The sequence below is a fragment of the Orycteropus afer genome, unplaced genomic scaffold (genome assembly GCF_000298275.1).
Source record: "Orycteropus afer afer isolate SDZICR_OR568_19922 unplaced genomic scaffold, OryAfe1.0 scaffold00018, whole genome shotgun sequence".
Classification (NCBI taxonomy): Eukaryota; Metazoa; Chordata; class Mammalia; order Tubulidentata; family Orycteropodidae; genus Orycteropus; species Orycteropus afer.
The window spans coordinates 2,035,928-2,054,180 of record NW_006921605.1 but is presented as its reverse complement, the minus strand read 5'-3'; the positions used below and the strand labels follow the sequence as shown (position 1 = coordinate 2,054,180).

The window sequence follows — 18,253 nt, the reverse complement described above, 5'->3', positions numbered from 1 at the left end:
CCTCCCCTCCCACCCCTGGCAAGCAACAAAGAAAGTTTCCCTCCATATATAAACCTTTCCTTGACTCTCCACAACAACAGACTAATACTATATTTGTTCTTCTCTGATTGACTTACTTCACTCAGCATAATGTCCTCCAAGTTCATCCGTATTATGCAGTGTTTGCAGACTCTACGTTATTCTTTAGTGCTGCGTAGCATTCTAGTATGTGTATGTACCATAGTTTGGTCATCCACTCTTCTGCTATAAATCTCAGCTCTAAGTCCCGTGCCAGATATGTAATTATTGGCAAATATGAACTTGTTGTGTCATTTTTGTTAGGTGCTTTCTTGTCCTGTCGATTTCTTTGTTCCATGTAATTTTCTGTGCTGAGCTCGTTTTGTTTATGAATCGTGTTACCACTTCCTTCATTGCTGCTGTTTTACTATTTGCTGAATATTTGTGCTGGTCCTCTTTTTTGATGTGAACGTTTATCATTTTTCTTTGAGGTTACCCTGTGATTTATAATTTTCTTCCCAAGTTTAGAACAGTCTGTTCTGTCTTGTAGTTGTCTTGACTTGCCTACCATATAGAAGTTCTGTAATGACACAGTTTTTTCCCTCTTTTTGGTTTGTAGTTGTCCTCATTTGTTGGTTGGTGTCTCTGGTTCCCTGTTTACAATCTTGCAGGCTTATTGACTTTGGATACGTCCATAGCTGGGTTGGTTTCTGGGTTATATCATCATGTGTGTTAATGGTCAGGTGTTGTTGGCTGTTGTTGCTTCTCTGTCCAAAAGGCTCCCTGTAGCATCTCTTATAAGGTTGGTCTGGTTTTAACAAATTCCCTTAATTTCTGCTTATCTGGAATTGTCTTAATTCATATTGGAGGGACAGTTTTGCTGGGTGCATAATTCTTGGTTGGAAATTTTTCTCTTTCAGGGTTTTATATATACCATCCCATTGTGTTCTCGCCTGCATAGTTTCTGCCAAGAAATCCAAGCTTAGTCTTATTGGTTGCCCCTTGTAGGTAACTTTTCTATTTTCCCATGCTGCTCACATGATTCTTTCTTTGTCTTTGGTTTTGGTGAGTTTGATGATGATATGTCTTGCTAATTTTCTTTTGGGTCTATCCTGTTTGGGGTTCATTGGACTTCCTGAATGGATATATTCTCATCTTCACCACACCAGAAAAATTCTCTTCCAACAAATCTTTGACAGTTTTCTCTGTGGTTTTATTTGTCTCTTCCTGTTTTAGAATTCCGACAACACATAGATTAGTCCTTTTGATGGTATCCCACATGAACCTTAGGCTTTCTTCATTTTGTTTTGATCTTTTTTCTGATTTATTCCTTCCAAAGACGTGTTCAGGTATCTGCCTTCAATCTCCCTAATTCTGTCTTCCATCGATTCAATTCTGCTCCTTTGCCCATTCAATGTCTTACCTATTTCTGAAAATTTAGTATTAATCTTCTGGATTTCTGTCAGTAGATTTTGTATCATTTCTAATTTTTCATTTATATTGTCATTTTGTTCTTGTATTGTCTTTCGAAATTGTTGTAGGGTTTTCTCTGTGTTTTCCTTGATCTGTCTCTCAATTTATCGACTATATCTAAATATAATTCTTTTGAATCCTTATCAGGGAGTTCCAGTGCTGCGTCTTCCTCGGGGATGTGTTTTGGGTCTGTATCTTGGCCCCTTGTTTCTGCTGCTTTATCTTGCTTCTTTGTGTGGACTGTGATGCTGTTGTCTCCGTGGCATTGTGACGTTTTTGTGTTGATGTTTAATTGGTGATTGTATGTGGGAGTGACTTGCCCACAGTTTTTGTTTTCTTTGTATGTTATCTACAGAAGCAGGGTACTGTGCTCCCCTGTTCACTAGTTGACAGCACTTACACACTCACCACCTGTCTCCTTTACTGTTGTCAATCTCTCATACGTCCCTGCCGACTTTGGCAAACAGAGCCTATTCTTAGGTCTCTGGAATCCAAATGAGGATGCTATCACTTTAAAATCCAAAATGGCCACCACTTGTAAACATTCAAAATGGCTGCACCCTCCATCACTTTAAATATCCAAAATGGCTACCGCGTGTAAACAATTAAAATGGCTGCACCCTCCGGACAGCAGAAAGTCCACAACTCAGGTTGTCTCCCTCCTTGCTGTTTCCCTTCCTGGTCATAGGCCACCAGAGCAGTCATCCCTGCAGCCCTTGGTGACCAGGGCTGATCTTTAGGTCAATTCTCAGGTCCCAGCACCACTTGGAAATATTCAGGCTGTTGGTCCTAGCAGAGTAGCTGACAGTCTGCAGCTCCGACCGTCTCTGTACTCACTGTTTTCCTTCAGGTTTTTCCACTAGTTGGTGCCTAATCCACTTCTGTATCCTTCCTTTCAAAGCTCAGGGCTCCAGGGTTATCTTCTGTATCTCTGTCGACTGGTTTTTCTTTCCTTTGTTGAGGTGGGTCTGTGGCGCTTGTCTGCCTAGTCCTCCATCTTACCGGAAGTCACAGGCTCTTCTTTAGACAGAGTTTGCGGGAACGGCCGTCCTCATTGGCGGTCTCCTGTGGATAGGCCCACCCCACCCGTTTGCTGAAAATGCTCACTGTGGTTTGTGGCCCCTGCAGAGGGCTGGATCCCCCCAGGAGGGTGGGCAGGGCTGGTTCAGTGGCGTTTGTGGGGACTTCATGGGCAGTCTGAGCAGGTGCCCTGGAGTCGGCACTGACTCACAGCAGCCCCACGCATGTCAGCACACACAGGGTTTGCAGGGGTGGGGGACTCGAACGTCTAACCTGTCAGTCGGCAGTCAATCCCATTGTGGGCCTTACCCGGGAACTCCGTCCGGGTGAGCCAGTGACTGAGAGGTGACCGTGACATGACGTGCTCTCGTGGTACAGACACATGACACAAGGGTGTCTTATGGGCACAGACCTCCCCATCAGTTCATTTTCCACGCCCCTTAGCAGGCCCAGGGCACGGGTCCACTCCACGCCTGCACCTTAGCAGACATGGCAGGTCCTGCTGGCCGTGTGGGTCTGAGTGTCCTTATACACGGTAGGCCCCACTGGGTGTGTGGTTCCTAGTGTCCTTACACATAGCAGATCCTGTTGGATGTGTGGGTCCGAGCTTCCTTATCAGACACGGCAGGCCCCATTGGGCGTGAGTCAGCATATCCTTACACACTGCGGGTTCCACTGGGTGTGTGGGTCCAAGTGTCCGTGGTATAAACAGTGGTGATTTGCATGTGCTCTCAGTCACTGCCAAGTGCCCGTCAGCCCCCAGAGCCCTAGACCATGCTAGCCAGGATCCGTCGCAGCTCTGGAGCCCTCTGCCCATCGCCTGCACCACCTCCTTGAACCTGCTCCTCTCACAGACGGATGCCCGTCCTGGAGTGCGTGTTGGTTAGGTCGGGAGCCCAGGGGGCCTGCTCCATGTCAGCATTACCCTCCAGAAGCAGGCCTTGGCCCACCTTGCTGGTGGGGAAGTCAAGGCGAGGGGAGGCCACAGTGCTGGCCAAGAGCCGCCCAGGTGCTGACCGGCAGATTGGGGCTGCCCACCGGCCTTGCTCGGAAACCTCCCTGCCGCCTCCACGGCTCTCCTGCACGTTCCCTCACCTTGTCCTTGAGTTCCAGAAGGCATTCTGTCACGTCGTACCTTCAAGGCGTAACTTAACCTGTTGCCAGAGACGCCTCATCACGGCCACTGGACATGGTTGCCCGGGGCCAGGCACCACGCACACCATTTGCTCCCTGGCTGCCCTCCCATGCCCAGTTGTTGACCCCTTGCAGCAAAACCAGCTTCAGAGCTTTTGCCTGCCTTGTCCAGCAAGAGGGCAGGCGCTGACCTTTGCTGGGCTGAACCGGGGCTCCAAGGGGCACCTCGTGCCTGGATGCTGCCCTGCTGCTCTCCCAAGACAAGTCCTTAGGCCATGGGACCAAAGGCCAGAATGCCGGCCTTGTTCAGGGGGCAGCCCCCTTACTCCACTGGGGCCTCTCTCCCAGCCCCATGCCTGGTTCTGCCAGCCTCATAGCAGGCAGGGCCCTCCAGGGCAGAGGGGCTCACGGCCACCTCCTTCTTGGGCTACAAGGACAGGTGGGGGGTACAGCCAGAGTCCCCCGGCCTCCATGATAACATCTCACCTCCATGCACAGGGATGTGGCTGGCAGGGAGCTGGGGGCCTTGGGGCCAGACAGCAGAGAGCCCCAGCTTGGAGTCCAGGGACTCCAGTGTCTGGAGTTGAGCTGGACCTCTCTTAACGTGGCGGGCTTCTCTTTCAGGCGGGGCTGGTTCCCCTTTTCCTACACCCGAGTCCTGGACAGTGACGTCAGTGACAGGTTGCACATGAGGTGAGCAGTGCATCCGGGCCGGGTGGGTGGCAGGTGGTGGTGGCCCCAGGCTGGGGGACAGGCTGTGATGAGGTGTTAGGCTAGGCACTGTGGACAGGCCCCCTCTCAGCACAACGAACCTGGCTGTGGGCCTTTCACCTGTTACATGGGACGGGTGTGGGGCCTGCAGCATCAGGGGGCCCCCCAGGAGTGGGGCTCCAAGGGCCCTGGAGGGGCTGGACCCAACAGTGGAGTTGTGTGAGATGGCAGGGGGCTAGGGGACAAGGTGAGCAATGGGCGGTGGCAATGGGGAGCTCCCAGGACTCCCAGCTTCATAAACTCAGCACCAAGACTTAGGTCTTCTGGGGGTTTCTGCCGAAGCTTTCCTGTGCCCGGGTAGAGGGAGGGAGGCCCGGGTATGGCTCGGCGGCAGGACAGGCCCCTAGGGGTGCACATGAATGTTCCCGAGCTGGGCACAGCCTCTCATGCTCTGTGAGGGACTAGGTGAGAGGAGGCCTCCCGGGGCGTAGGCAGGGCTGCCCGGCGGCTCCCTGGGCCCGGCTGACAGGGCACCGCCCACCCTGCACCACCCCAGCCTGCAGCAGGGAAAAAGCAGCAGCACAGGCAACCTGCTGGACAAAGAGGACCTGGCCCTCCCACCGCCGGACTATGGCACGGCCTCCCGCGCCTTCCCGGCCCAGCCGGCCGGCACCTTCAAGCCGCGGCCCTACAGTGTGGCCGTGCCCGCCTTCTCCCAGGTGAGCACCTCCCCCAGGAGCCCGCCCGTGTCCGGTGCTGCCCTCGCCCCCGGGCCCATATGTGTGAGCCTCTCCTGGAGGGGCCTGGTGCAGGTGCAAGGCTGAGAGGCGGCACCCTGCCCGAAGCCCTGGCCCTGTGACCTGGCTGTGGGCCGGCAGCAGCCCACTCTCTGCCCTCCCCGGGTGCTGGGTCCAGGGCAGGGACGCCACTCTTAGCAGCGCCTGGAGGTGGAGAGGGTGTTTGTCCTGAGCCCTGTGACCGGGCAGGCGGGCTGACTGGGCCCCGCTGGCCAGAGCATCCGCAGAGGTCACGTGAGGTCGGGTTGTCTAGTGCTGGTGGCATTGAGGCCTGGATCCTGCGTCCAGCCGTGACCTGCTTCTCCTTTGTTCCCCAGGGCCTGGATGACTATGGTGCCCGTTCTGTGAGCAGGTAAGAGGTTTCTGGGTTTGTCCTGGGCACTGTGGGTGGGCAGGAGCAGTCCCCTCTGGGGCAGAGGGCTGGCCTTTCCTGGGGACCACCAGGCTGCTCCATGGAGTCCACACCTTGGCCGGCCAGAGGCCACTGCAACTCCCGCTCAGCGTGCCAAGCCCACTCTCTCTCAGCGCCAGCTCTGTAGGTCTCTGATCTTATGAACTCCCTCAGCGCCGGCTCCATGGGCCCCTGACCCTATAAACTCCCTCAGTGACGGCTCCACAGGCCCCTGACTCTCTAAACTCCCTCAAGGCTAGCTCTGTGGGTCCCTGACCCCATAAACTCCCTCAGCTCTGGCTCTTTGGGTCCCTGACTCTCCTTACTACTGACCCTATAAACTCTCAGTGCCAGTTCCACAGGCTCCTGATCCTGTAAACTCCCTCAGTGCCAGCTCTGTGGGTCCCTGACCCTATCAATTCCATAAGCACTGGTTCCAAGGGTCCCTGACCCTATCAACTCCCTAGCTCCAGTTCCATAGGCCCCTGACCCTATCAACTCAGTGCTGGCTCTGAGAGTCCCTGACCCTATAAACTCCCTCAGCACCGGCTCCATGAGCCCCTGACCCTATAAAGTCCCTCGGTGCCGCCTCCACGGGCCCCTGACCCTCTAAACTCCCTCACCTCTGCTCTGTGGGCCCCTGACTGTATAAACTCCGTCATTGCCTCTAAAGATTGAGGGCAGGTGACCCATCCTGAGGTGTCAGGTCTGGCTGAGCAGAATGGTAAGCCCTTACCAGGGTACTCGGGCACCCCACCCTGCGTCAGCTGGGTGAGGGCAGGCCCATCGCCCCCGCTTCCTACTCTCTCTGCCCCGCTCTCCTCTCTTGGCCATCACACCCCTTACCTGACCCGCAGGGCAGCATGGAGGGTGTCCCCTTCCCTGGCCATGTCCCCTGGAGCCCACCCAGCCCGGGCTGAGGGCTCCGCTTGCTTCCTGTCCTGGCCCCCAGCGTCTCCCCACCCTGCCCCGAGAGCCGTGTGGCCTGTGACCCTCAGAGCTGCCTCGGGTGCTGGGGGAGGCCGGGCGCTGCTGCCCCGGCTGGCAGCTGTCCTGTCGTTCGTCCACAGCGGCAGCGGCACGCTGGTGTCCACGGTGTGAGGACGCAGAGCCCGCGCAGCCGCTGCTGTGGAGAGCTGGCCGCCGCCCCCTGCGCTCCTCCTCCTCCTCTCCCGAGCCCCTTGGCCTCTGGCCTCCCGTCTCCGTTGTCGCCCTCCACTCTCGCTGCTCTGTTGCGGGTTGTTCTCTCCCACTGCAGTTGTGACCCGACTCTGATCCCGGGATCCAAGGTGCTGCTCCAGCCTGCCCCCTACCCCCCATGTGGCCACAGCCCCCTAGCAGACACCGCACCGGGCTCCCGCCTGCCTGGCACCCCACGGTGTCTGCACTCACCCTTTCTAAGGCTCGTCGCGAGTCAGTTTAAAGTTTGAAAAAAAAGTTCTTTAAAAAAAAAAAAAGAATGAAAAACAGGAAAAGGACTTTTTTTTTTCCTGAAAAACAAAACCGATGTGCATGGAGTCCCGTGTACGAACTGTTATGTTTGCATCTGACCCTCCCTGCATGGGCGGCTGGTGGGCGAGGGCAGGAGCCGCCCGCCCAGGGCAGTGCCAAGGGCTTAAGACGCCGCCTCTGTGCCCAGTGAGGGAGCCTGTCTGGCAGGGCACCATCCTGCCACCTCCCGAGGGCACGGCCCGAGGTGGACATAGGCGCCCTCACGCAGGGTCTCCCTACCTCACGTGGTGCACTGGCGCGAGGGGTGGAGGCCACAGCTAGGCACTGCCCAGCTGCACATGGACATTCCAAAGACCCCGAGACCCGCTGCCCCCCCAACTTTCTGAACCGGCCTTGGCGCACGTCGTGGCCCCTGCCTTCCCAGGGCAGGGCATGTGGTGGGTGAGGCTGGCCCAGGAGGGCGGCGTGGGCCAGGCCACCCCTCACCCACCCACCCCTGTGCCTCCGGCCGGGGCATGAACGGCGGGCACTGCCCTGGCCCTCGTGGAGCACTCCCGTCTTTGTGTGTCTTGGTGACTTTAGCAACAAGCACACGGTACTCAGTGGCTACTGGTGTTGTTTCTTCACCCACTGAGCCCTGGAACAGGAGCCCTGGGACGGGAGCGGGCCACCGGCCAGCTGAGCCCTTCCGGCCGCTGGGAGCCGTCAGGGACGTGGGGGCTCTCCCTTTGCCCGCCCGCCTGTCCGCCCGTGGACCTGGCTGTGGCCAGGAGTGTGGTGAATGAGAAGCAGAGTGGGACACGGACAGACCTGTTTTATACTGAAGGGGAAATGCAAGCCAAACTCGGACCTGTGTGGAAAGAGCCTTTTGTGGTGGTGGTCCATGTTGCTAAAAGATTTTAAATCCAGGGGATTCCACACTCAATGGATGAATGTAGACACAAAACAGCAAACCTTGTACAAGATGTAAAGTGCTGAAAATACCCTTTCTCCTTTTTTTTTTTTTTTTTTAATCTGAATTGTGTCCTGTACTGCAGTTGATGGTTTGAATAAAAGTTTTATTTATCGCACCGAGCTGGGCCAGGCACCTCCTTCCGGTCCCTGCTGGGCCGGGGGACCATGCAGTGCCCCCGGCGCCTGTGTGCGCTGGCCGGCCTGAGTGTGTGCCGTGCTGTTTTCACCCCCTCCTCTGGCTGGGCACCCTGGTGGCCACACCCTGGGGACAGAGGGAACCGGGAGGCCCTGCCTGCTGGGGCATGTCGCTGAGTGCTCAGCCCACCCTAGGGGGCACCAGGGGCCCAGTTCTCTGCCCTGCATCTGGTGCCATGAGCTCAGGGCACTGGGTTCCCCTGGCAGCAGGCACTGGCCCCCAGTGCCCCCACCTTGTACAGCCTCGGCCCTCTCCAATGAGCCCTTGTGTTTCCTTGCAGCGCGGACATGGAAGTGGCCAGACTCTGAAAAGCCTGACTAGTTAGTAAGTGGCCACGGGTTTGTGGGCTGGTCCCTGTGCTCACTCTGTGGCTCTGGACAGGCTCTCTGGTGCAGCCGAGGTGCCTGGGGGCCTGGGCAGAGGCCCAAGGGTCTGTCGAGGCCGCCTCTGTTCTGAGCCCCAGGCCTCGGTGAGCCCCCATCCGCTGCCTCTGTTCTGAGCCCAGACCTTGGTGGGCTCCCATCCGCCGCCTCTGTTCTGAGCCCAGGCCTTGAGGGGCCCTCATCTGCCTGGGGCTTGGAAAGTGGATTTGTCTTGGTTCTGTCTCGGAGCTGGTGGCTTCCGACTTGGCTGCTTCTGCCCTGCACACCCGCACCCACGGCACCCTGCGCTCAACGCCAGGCAGCCAGGCCTCCCTCTCTCCCTCTGCTGGGGGCTTGGGCTCCAGTCGGGGGCCAGGCGGGGCTGTTCCACCCTGGCACGCGGCACTGGCTTTGGGCTCTGGGGCGTGCACTCCTTCTCACACTGACCACTGTAGGGCGCTCAGAGCCAGCAGGGGCTGGGGAGACCAGGGTCGGGTCCTGGGGACAGCACAGTGGCTGAGGTCCACCAGGTGAGAGCTGGTCAGAGACGCCTGCTCTGGCCACAGGAGGCTCGGGGACGAGTGAGCTGGGCTCGCCCTGTCCCTTTGCAGCAGCCTGTCCGGGCTGAGCTGGCTGCCCTGGGGCTCACTCGCCGCCCCCCATCGTCAGCCTGGGTCTCCTGGGGGCAGGGTGGTGGGAGGGGCTGTCACAGCCGCCTCCCCCTTTCCAGCTGACTCGCCCTCCCCACCGCCCTCAGATGGCTGGCAGGAGGCACACGTTGACCCCAGATGGGGCTCCCACCCCCACCCCCAGTGACGCCACTTGGAGGGTCTCTCTGCTGAGCCGTCGGGGCAGGCCCTGGCTTGGCATGTCCTCTCCCTCCAGGGGATGCCTTCCTATACGAATTCTGGAACCTTCTTTAGAATGTGCCCCTAACAGTGGGGCAGGACGAGGGCTGCTGACCCCAGGCCCCTCTTTCCCTGCCTGCCTTTCAACTTTTCTGAGATGGTCTCATTGAGCCACGCAGGGGCCCCACCGCCACACCCCACTGGGTCCCTCTGCTGGCTGGGTGGCCAGACCATTTCCTAACGAGGGCGGAGGTCTGGGGGCCGCAGCAGCATCATGAAGCCCTGGGAGCCCCATTACAGCTTTGCCTGCCTGGTTCCCGCCGCACAGTTAGCATGGCCTGGGAGAGCCCCACGGGGCTGTCAGAGCCACCTGAAGTGGTTTGAGCGACCACTCCATCACCACCCAGTTCCTTCTGCTGTCCGTCCGTCCGTCGCAGTCCCCTCGGCTCAGTTCCGGGAGGGAGGGAAGACTCAGGACCTCTGCTTCGTTGGGAAGAGGCCCCTCGGAGGGACTCGGTCCCCGGGTCACCATCAGCGTCCAGCCTCACTGCACACCCCCATTCCAGGAGCACCATCAGAACCCTAACCCTAACCCCAGCTGTGCTTTGCGATGGCTTGGTTTGTTCTCGGAGTTACTGTTTTTTCTTCAAGGAGTTTGTTCAGAAAATGATCATGGCTGGTGGTCTAAATCCGAGTGCTTTCAGTGTTGGGTGGTCTCAGGGTTGGAGCTGCCAGACAGCAAGGGTCAGACTCCAGTTTGCAGGGAGCAGGCTACAATGGAGGTGAGAGACACCCCACGAGGCCCATCTGGACAGAGTACAGACACCCTGGATGCCCCGAGCGTGAGCGTGCCGGCTGCCTCTCCTCCTGGTGCCTCTGTGGCTGCTTCCTGGAGCTGCTTCGTGGGGTCGCCTCCTCTGTGCCGGAGCATGTTACAGACGAATTGGGCCCCCCACAAAGATGTGCCAAAGCCCGGCCCCCGGCACCTGTGCAACGCGGCCTTGCTGGGGGACCAGGGGTTTCCTGACGGATGTCGTCAATTAACGGTTCATACAGCAAAAGGATGAGTCGTCATCCCAGCCAAGTGGCGTCTTAAAAAAGGGAGAGCAGACGCGGAGACGGTCACACACAGGGCAGACGGACGCTGGTGGCGATGGGGACAGGTGCGTCCGCAAACAGCTGAGCAGCTCCGGGAGTCGCCGACGGGCTAGGAGGGGCCGGGAACAGCCTCTGGGACCTCGGGGCAACTCTGCCTGCACAGCTGTCAGCCAGTCCCTTTCTGTTCTTCAAGACGCCCCCCGGTGGAACGTTTTCCCAGCTGCCCTGAGACACCAAGACAGAGTGGAACCCATCCAGGCACAGAGGCCCTGTCCTTCCACATACCTGGTCAGGAGCCTCTGGTTGAGGAAACAAGCGATCCCCTCCTGTCTGGTAGGGAGACCCCCCCCAACAGGCTATCTTTGGAAGCCTCCATGGAGGTCCTCTGTCAGCCACGGGCAGACCTGTGTGGGCCCTGGTTATCCGGCGAGGAATGGTGGGATCCGTGGGTCCACCTTGGGGTACACAGCACCGAGACCCTGCAGCAGCCTCCGATGCCGTGTCACCACAACACTAGACCCCTCAGACCCCCACGAGGCCCTCCAAAGGGCCGTCCCCCACCCGGCCTCCCGTGCCGAGCTCTCCCTCATGCCATGGGCTTTCCGTCTCATGGGGGCACCACCGGGAGCATCCACACCCAAGGCCAGTCTTGAGCTGCTGGCGCACCCACGTGCCATGGAGTCTGCAGCCCCCAGTTGTGTCCACCGTGGGGCAGCACAGCACACAGAGGGAGGAGAGGGCAGAGCAGAGACCCTTGTGTGGGAGAGGCTCCTGGGCCCCTAGTCCTGGCTGCTGGTACCAGCAGCTTCCCGTGAGTCGTGTGAGGTGGGTCTGCACAGGGCAGGTCCAGGCAGACGCATCAGGCTGGTCGATGCCTGGCCAGGGTCTCCCCCACCGCTTGGTCTAGACAGACTACCCCCATCTCAAATCCCCTCAGGACCTCCCACTTGGCCTCGGGCGTGGGGAGAACCAGGACCACCAAGATGTGCCCTAGACTCTAGAGCCCCCTCAAGGGGAGCAGGCACGGCATGGCCACCCCAACCCTGCAGAAGGTCACAGGGCAGCCTCAGCTGCATTGAGGGGGACCAGATCCGAAGAGGAGCCGGGGGCCCCATGATGTGAATGTAGCCTTGAACCCTGTGCTGTGATGCTTTCCGCCACGAGAGGTGACGAATCAATCAGCTTTGCAGCATGCCACAGTCATCCGCCTGGCCGTCTCCCCACCTGTCTGCCTCGTAAACGTTCACCACGAAGGTGTTTCAGAAACGAAGTCCCCGAGGATAGAGGGCGATGTCCCCCATCCCCGGGTGCCTCCCCCAGGCACACAGGAAAACAGCGGCCCTGTGGACATTCAGGCTGCATACTGCCAGAGGCAGCCCCGTTGCAGGTAATGGCTCCAGAGTCCGTCCACTTTGCTGGGCATCTGTCGGTGCCGAGTTTGCACGTCACCGTGCTGCCATCATCTCTGGAGCTGCCTTGCACCTCCTGGCATCTGTGCAGGCCTGGCCCCCACGTGTCATCTCGTTGCGTCTCAGCGTCCATCTCACGTGGCCTCTGGCTGAGGAGGGACAGACCCTACAGCGGGCCATGGGTATCCATCCACCAAGTCCACCTGTGTCTATGTGTCTGGACTCTCCGCATGCATGGCCTGCTGCCCTATGCGTCTGCCTGTGTCTGTCTGTCCAGCTTGGGCTCGTGGGGCCACCAAGTGTTGTCCTCCACCACCATGCTCAGCTGCTCCTTGGGGCAGGCAGCCCAATTAACCCATGTGGGCTCCGTGTGGTCACCATCCATCTGCTGCCCCAGCAGGCCCCTCCCCACTATACCCACCCACCCTGAGGGGATGCTGGTGTGAGGGGGGGGTGCCTGCAGTACACAGAGCAGGCAGAGGGACAGCTGTGGGGCTCTGAGCTCCGAGCTGGGCCCACTGGTCTGGCCTGGTGCCCTGTGCAGGGCTGCAGACCAGGGTCTGGGGGGGCTGACCCCGGAGCGCAGCGTGGCCCTCCCGCCCTGACACAATTCTTTCTCTGCAGGAACCCCTTCGCCAATGTCCAGCTGAAGCCCACAGTGACCAACGACAGGTCTGCCCCCCTGCTCAGCTGACGGCCACGCCTTCATCTGCCGCCTGTACCGCCCACCCCTATAGCGTCTGTTACAGTCACACGTGTCCCGGGTGGGGAACATTCTTTCCCACTCCACCCCCACCTGCCCAACATCCCCCACTGTGGGCCGGGCTGGATCCCGGCTCTTCCGGGCAGCTGGCCCCTCTGCTGTGGGGGGCACAGCCGAAAGGGGCTGGACTTCCGGAGCTGGGCCCAGGCCTGTGGGCAGGCTGGCCCCACCGATGTCTGGCACTATCCTGCAGGGGCTGGCCGTGCCTGCTCTTGGCTGCGTTGATGTCAATAAACAGGCTTCCCCTGAATGCCGGATGTCCTCTGGGGACCTGGGAGGAGGGCACCATGCTCGGTTGAACTCTCTCACCCCCTGGCAGGCCCTGCATGAACCCGGGTGAAGCAGAGGGGACCCCTCCTGGGGTCTGCCAGACTTCTGCCCCACTGGCAGACTGGCTTCTGGTCATGCCTCCTGCTCCTGCTGGTGACCGGTGGCCAGGGCCTCTGCTGAATCACAGGTTCCTCACAGCTTTCTCAGGGCCACACTCTTTCTCGTGGGTAATAGAACAGAACAGGGGCCATAGGCCCCCAACCACGTCTGTGGCAGGGGGGTGGGAGTATGCCCACAGAGCCCGCTCCTCACAGGCCCTTCAAGGACGGAGTGGGGAGGACACCAGGTGGCACTGGCCCCTTGCCTCTGCCCTTCCTCCACCCTGCTGGCGGCCTGGCAGTTCTCACATCCTAGGCTGTGGGTGGGGGCTCCCCAAGATGCCCCGAGACAGTGGCCCAGGCCCTCCACGACCCCTAGCCCCACAGCTGCCCTCTGCTGCTCCAGCCAGGGCCACACTGAGGAGAGTGTGTACATGGGGGGGGGGGCAGGACAGGAGGGGCTGGGCCCAGGGTGAGAGCCGACGGGGAGGTGACCCAGGTTCTCTGGGCCCGGGTGTCCCCAAGTAGCTGGTGCATTGCTGCTTCTCTCAGATTCTCAGCCCCCAGAGCCAACCCTCTCTGTTGGCCTCCCAGCCTGTCAGAGCTACTACCTGGCCAGGTGACGGGGAGGGGGAGGCTGAGTAGGATGGCTGGTGGGGTTACTCCTCAAAGCCCAATCCCCCACCTGGGGCTGAGCTGGGCTCAAGAAAAGGAGGCCACTGCTGGGAGCAAGGAGCCACCCTCTTCACTCCACCTGGGCAGGCACAGGCTTCAGAGGAGCCAGGCAGGGCAGGAGGCCTGCGGGGCAGACCCCAGGGCTCACAGGGCTGGGCCACAGGAGGCACAGGGTGGTGGCTCCCTCTCACGGCCCCGCCCTCCCTCCCAGCCACACATCCACACTCAGGAGCTCCTTTGAGCCCCCCAATCAGGGAATGCCCCGGTAGGCCCCACCTATCCCTTCCACCAGGGCTTTGCCCAGACCCCCAGAAACACACAGCATGAAACCTTTCCCTCGTCAGCGTGATTTCTCTTAAAAAAGAAGAAAACCATGGTGCCAGCATCTAAGCCTGAAACTAACAACAAAAACCACAAAGGAAAGAGAGGGCCCGCCCACCCCAGAAGCCACAATAAACTTTATAGGTCTTTGGCAACAATAACTTAAAACCTTCCCCACCCCTGCTCTGCCCACAGCAGTTATAAAAATATGCCCCCGCCGTCCTGCCCAGCCCTCCCAGCAGACCAGTGACCAGTGGCCCACACTGCCGAGGGGCCACCTGCCCAGACCTGCCACAGGCCCCACGGTACAGACGTGGCCCCCATCTGCCTGGCTGTGTGCCAGGGCCCCCCACACCCAGCTCCAGCAGCAGGACCCAGGCAGTGGGCACCCCAGAGCCTGCTGGGGAGGGGAGACAAGGGTGGGGGGCAGGCGAGCTCCGGGGTCCTCCTCTTGTGTGCATGAGGGGTGATGACAACAGACGCCCACACGTGACCTGGTCCCACCCCAGCGAGGTCCAGGGCCCTTGGATTGTCTGGACGGTAGGAGCCAGCCAATAGGCTGTGTGCCCCTGCGTCCCGAGGGCAGGCCCCTGGCCTCAGGTGGGCAGCAGGGAGCTCTTCAGCCGCTCAGCCAGGGCGGAGGGGGTGCACACGTTGGAGCGCACAGATGCCCACGGCCCGAGGTGTGCGGTGTGGGAGGGCAGGAGGGGCAGTAAACCCACGTGTCTGGGACAAGCCTGCCCTGCGCAGTCTGGAGCTGGAGGCGCGCCCCACGCCCGGTCCACAGTCCAAGTCGGCGCTCTGCCGCCTGCGCCTGCGGGCTCAAGGGAACAGAAGCTGCACTTCCGGTCACTCTCCTGGACTCGCTCGACACAGCAGGGGCTCTGACAACGGCAGTCTCCGAGGGGTCTGTCCCCCTGCTGTCAGGCCTCTGTAGGGCCAACCCCAGCACCTCGGGCGGGGCCTGCCAAGCAGAAGGTTACGTCAGGGAGCGTGGCACCTGGAGCTCCTGGGAGACCCAGAGCCCTTCTCCAGCACCCCCCCCACCTTGGCTACAGCAGGCCTGTGTCCCCAGCCCCATGACGCTCAGATGGGGGAACAGAGTGACAGCTGAAAGGGGAGGGGGTGCCCAGGAACACGGTCGCCGTCTAGTAGCAGTGGTGTCACCCGTGGGGGACGCTGGCGGGGAACCTACTCCCTTCCCTACCCCCACCCCGTGCGGAGCAGCCCTGGGCGGCCCCGCCCCTCCCGCAGCTCCTCCCCTCTCCCATTGGCCAAAGCGGAGACCCTCCGCTCCGCCCAGAGGCGGGCCCAGCGCGTGCCGGGGCCTCTAGGGAGGGCCTCAGCCCTGCCCGCCAGGCAGTGTACCGGCTGGGGCGAGTCGGGGGAGGCCTGGGGTCTGCAGCTTCGTGGAGGAAGGGGCGTTGGGGCGGGGGCAGAGAACCCCAAGGAGCGTGTCGGGCACGGGGGGGTGGGGAGACGCGCTCCCCCTGCCAGCTGCGTCCCTGGCCGGCATGCCCACCTGCCGCACCGCGCGGACCCACCTCCCACGGACTCCACATCCGAGTCGGAGACTTGCGTGATGGAGAAGCGGGACCCGGGCGCAGGCGACACCGTGAATCGGGAGAACGGGCCAGCCGAGGCTGGCTTGGGGAGCGCCGACGAGGTGGGCGCTTCTGCCGCCGCTCCCAGCGCCGTCGCCAAGGCCACCTCAGCCGGCGTCAGTGAGAAGCCGTCGTCCCACTCACGCCCACCGCCTGCAAGCCATGCTGTCACTCGCGTCCGAGGCCCCTCGCGCACGCACGCCCCGGCCCACCGCGCCCCGCACGCGCCTCCCCCCAGCCCACCTTCTTCCGCCGCGGTGCCGTCGGGAGTGTGGTCGCTGGCCCGCCGAAGCCGGCCCGGGACGCTAGGGGAGCCTGGGCTGGCCGCCAGGAACGCAGGGGGTGCCTCCTTGGCGCCGGGGAAGGGCTCCCCGAGCTCGCGGGTGGGGCTCTCCTGGAGGGACCAGGGCGCACGTGGCTCAGGCAGCCTCATAGGCGCCTGGGCCCGTCCACTAACCCCAGGGGCCCCAGGGGAGCGGCCCACCTGGTCGAAGAGGTAGACGGTGACGTCGTCGAAGAAGGACACGGCCTTCTTCTTGCGCTCGAGGTCCTCGCAGAAGGCCTCCGACAGGAGGCTGGGCATCTTGAGCAAGCTCCTGAGGTTGCGGGCGCTCTGGCGCTCGGCCACCACCACGGGGACCGGCGGCACCTCCTCCTCGCTCTCCTCGCTGGGCTCCTGGATGCTGTAGCAGCACAGCTCCTCGTCTGACTCGTCACTGTCCTCACTGTCCTCGTCCTCCTCCTCTGGCCGGCCTTCAGGCACCAGGCCCGGCAGGGCCAAGCACAGCGGGGCTCTTGGCATTCCCAGACCTGCTGCCAGCTCCCGGCCTGGTGCCCCCGGGCTGCCGCTCACCTCTGTCCGCTCCGGCAGGGACCCCTTGGGCTCAGGAAGGTCACTCTCCGAGCCTGGTGGGACCGGGGTCAGCAGGAAAGACTTGGAGCGGCCAGGGCTGGGGGAGGGCGGTGCCTCGGCTGGGCCTTGGAGCTCGAGACAGGCACTGGGCTCCGGGGATGACCTCTCCTCGGGCAACGGCGGCAGGGACGCCTCCCTGGGGCCGGGGCCCTGCTCCTCCTCGGGAAGCCCAGGCCTGGGGCAGCTGGGCCCAGACTGGGGTGAGAGGCTCTGTGGGCTCTCCGGTCCCGGCTCCAGTGCAGGGGCACAGACAGCGCAGCTAAGCTTCTCGTCGGCGCCGGTGGGGGGCTCAGGCTCCGTGTCCAGGTCTGAGAAGTAGGCCGAGTCTCGATAGGGGTTCTTCTCGTTCAGGCCGCCACCCAGGGGGGCCTCGGAGGCCAGCTCCCCGAAGGCTTCGGGCTCCCGCACCTCCAGTGCCTCCTTGAACACGAACTCTGGGGACTCATAGTTCTCTGTGTCATAGCCGCTGTCCAGGGCCCGGGGCTGCCCACCAGGGGTGCCAGTGACCGATGGGCTTAGGACTTCACAGCCACCGTCGCTGGCTGAAGATGGGATGTCGAGAGAGTCCAGGGAGTCAGGGGTCCCCACCTGCTTCTGCAGGGAGCGGAAGGCTGGGGCCCCGTCCAGCTTCTCAGGCCGTGGCCCGTCACTGGACAAGTCTGTGAAGTCACCCGAAGTGGCCTCGGTTGTGTCCTCGTCCTCACTCCCCAGCACTTCGGGCTCAGGGGGGCTGCTGCCACTGTCAGGGGTCACTGTCAGTTGGGTGACAGTGGCCCAGTCGCCAGCAGCAGGTGTGGGCAAAGCGGGCAGAGTGGGAGGAGCCTCCTGTGCCGGAAGTGGGGTTCCCTCCTGGGAGGGGGAGGGCACGGAAGGCGGAGGCGGTTGGGGTCCGTGGGAGGCCCCGGCCTCTGCTGCAAGCCTGGGCTCTGCCTCCGGCTTGTTGCCCTCACTCAGGGCTGCCTCGGCCCAGGGAGACGTGATGGTGCCAGGTGCCAGGCCCTCAGCGGAACAGAGATGGGGGAGACTGAGGCAGCGGTCTGGATCCTGATCAGAGGAAGCCGTCTGCGGCCCAAGGAGAGGCTCCCCGAGCTCCTCCTGGGCCAGGAGGCCGCCGGGCTCAGCATGGGCTAGGAGGCTCTGCTCGGCGCCAGGGCAGCCGTCGGCGCAGCCCAGGCCCCACGATGCGTCTGCGCCGCAGCTCCGGCGGCTGTTGTTGTTGGCCGACACGTTGGAGCGCCAGTGTCTGTGCTGGGCGACCCTGCGCGCTTCAGCCTCCCCGGGGTCCTCCCCGCCCGGCGATGGCCGGGCCCCAGAGCTCCCCGAGGGTGAGACGCACAACGGATCCTCGAAGAAGCCCGGGCAGAAGGCGGCCGCGCCCCAGTCTGCCTCCTGGGAGCTGGACTCCGCCAGCATCGGGTCCTGGGGCGACGGCGAGCGCGACGAGTCGGCAGGGACGCGGGCGCAGCCCCTGCGCGGGTAGTAGTCGCACAGGCCCCAGGGGCCGCCGGCGGGGGGCGCACGCCCCAGCAGCGGCTCCATGGCCAGCGAGGCGGCGGCGCTGCCGTCCGAGTCATCGTCGTCGCACGCAGCCAGCGGGCTGCGGACACAGCCTGCGCAGTCGGGGTCGTGGCCAGCGGTGGGCTCCTCCAGACGGATGAAGTACTCGCTGCCCACCGACGGGCTGTGCGCGCTGAGCACCGGCACCACGCCGGGCGGCGCGGCGTCAGGGGCGCACAGCGCCTGTAAGCGCGCGGCGTGGCCCGGGCT

General features: G+C 61.7%; 2 protein-coding genes across 2 annotated transcripts in view; one reads left to right on the top strand and one right to left on the bottom strand.

Annotated features, from left to right (window-relative positions):
• BAIAP2 (BAR/IMD domain containing adaptor protein 2) overlaps positions 1 to 12,536 on the top strand; it is a 54,339-nt gene extending 41,803 nt beyond the window's left edge. Inside the window, exons 10-13 of the mRNA XM_007959590.2 lie at positions 4,249 to 4,317; positions 4,892 to 5,054; positions 5,450 to 5,484; positions 12,467 to 12,536. Of these exons, the coding sequence (XP_007957781.2) occupies positions 4,249 to 4,317; positions 4,892 to 5,054; positions 5,450 to 5,484; positions 12,467 to 12,536 (337 nt within the window). The remainder of the gene's footprint in view (positions 1 to 4,248; positions 4,318 to 4,891; positions 5,055 to 5,449; positions 5,485 to 12,466) is intronic.
• A 1,182-nt stretch (positions 12,537 to 13,718) lies between these two features.
• Positions 13,719 to 18,253, bottom strand: part of AATK (apoptosis associated tyrosine kinase) — a 29,918-nt gene continuing 25,383 nt past the window's right edge. The window contains exons 16-19 of the mRNA XM_007959818.2: positions 16,058 to 18,251; positions 15,817 to 15,967; positions 15,514 to 15,726; positions 13,719 to 13,771 (exon numbers count right to left, since the gene is read on the bottom strand). Coding sequence (XP_007958009.2) covers positions 13,719 to 13,771; positions 15,514 to 15,726; positions 15,817 to 15,967; positions 16,058 to 18,251 — 2,611 coding nt within the window. The remainder of the gene's footprint in view (positions 13,772 to 15,513; positions 15,727 to 15,816; positions 15,968 to 16,057; positions 18,252 to 18,253) is intronic.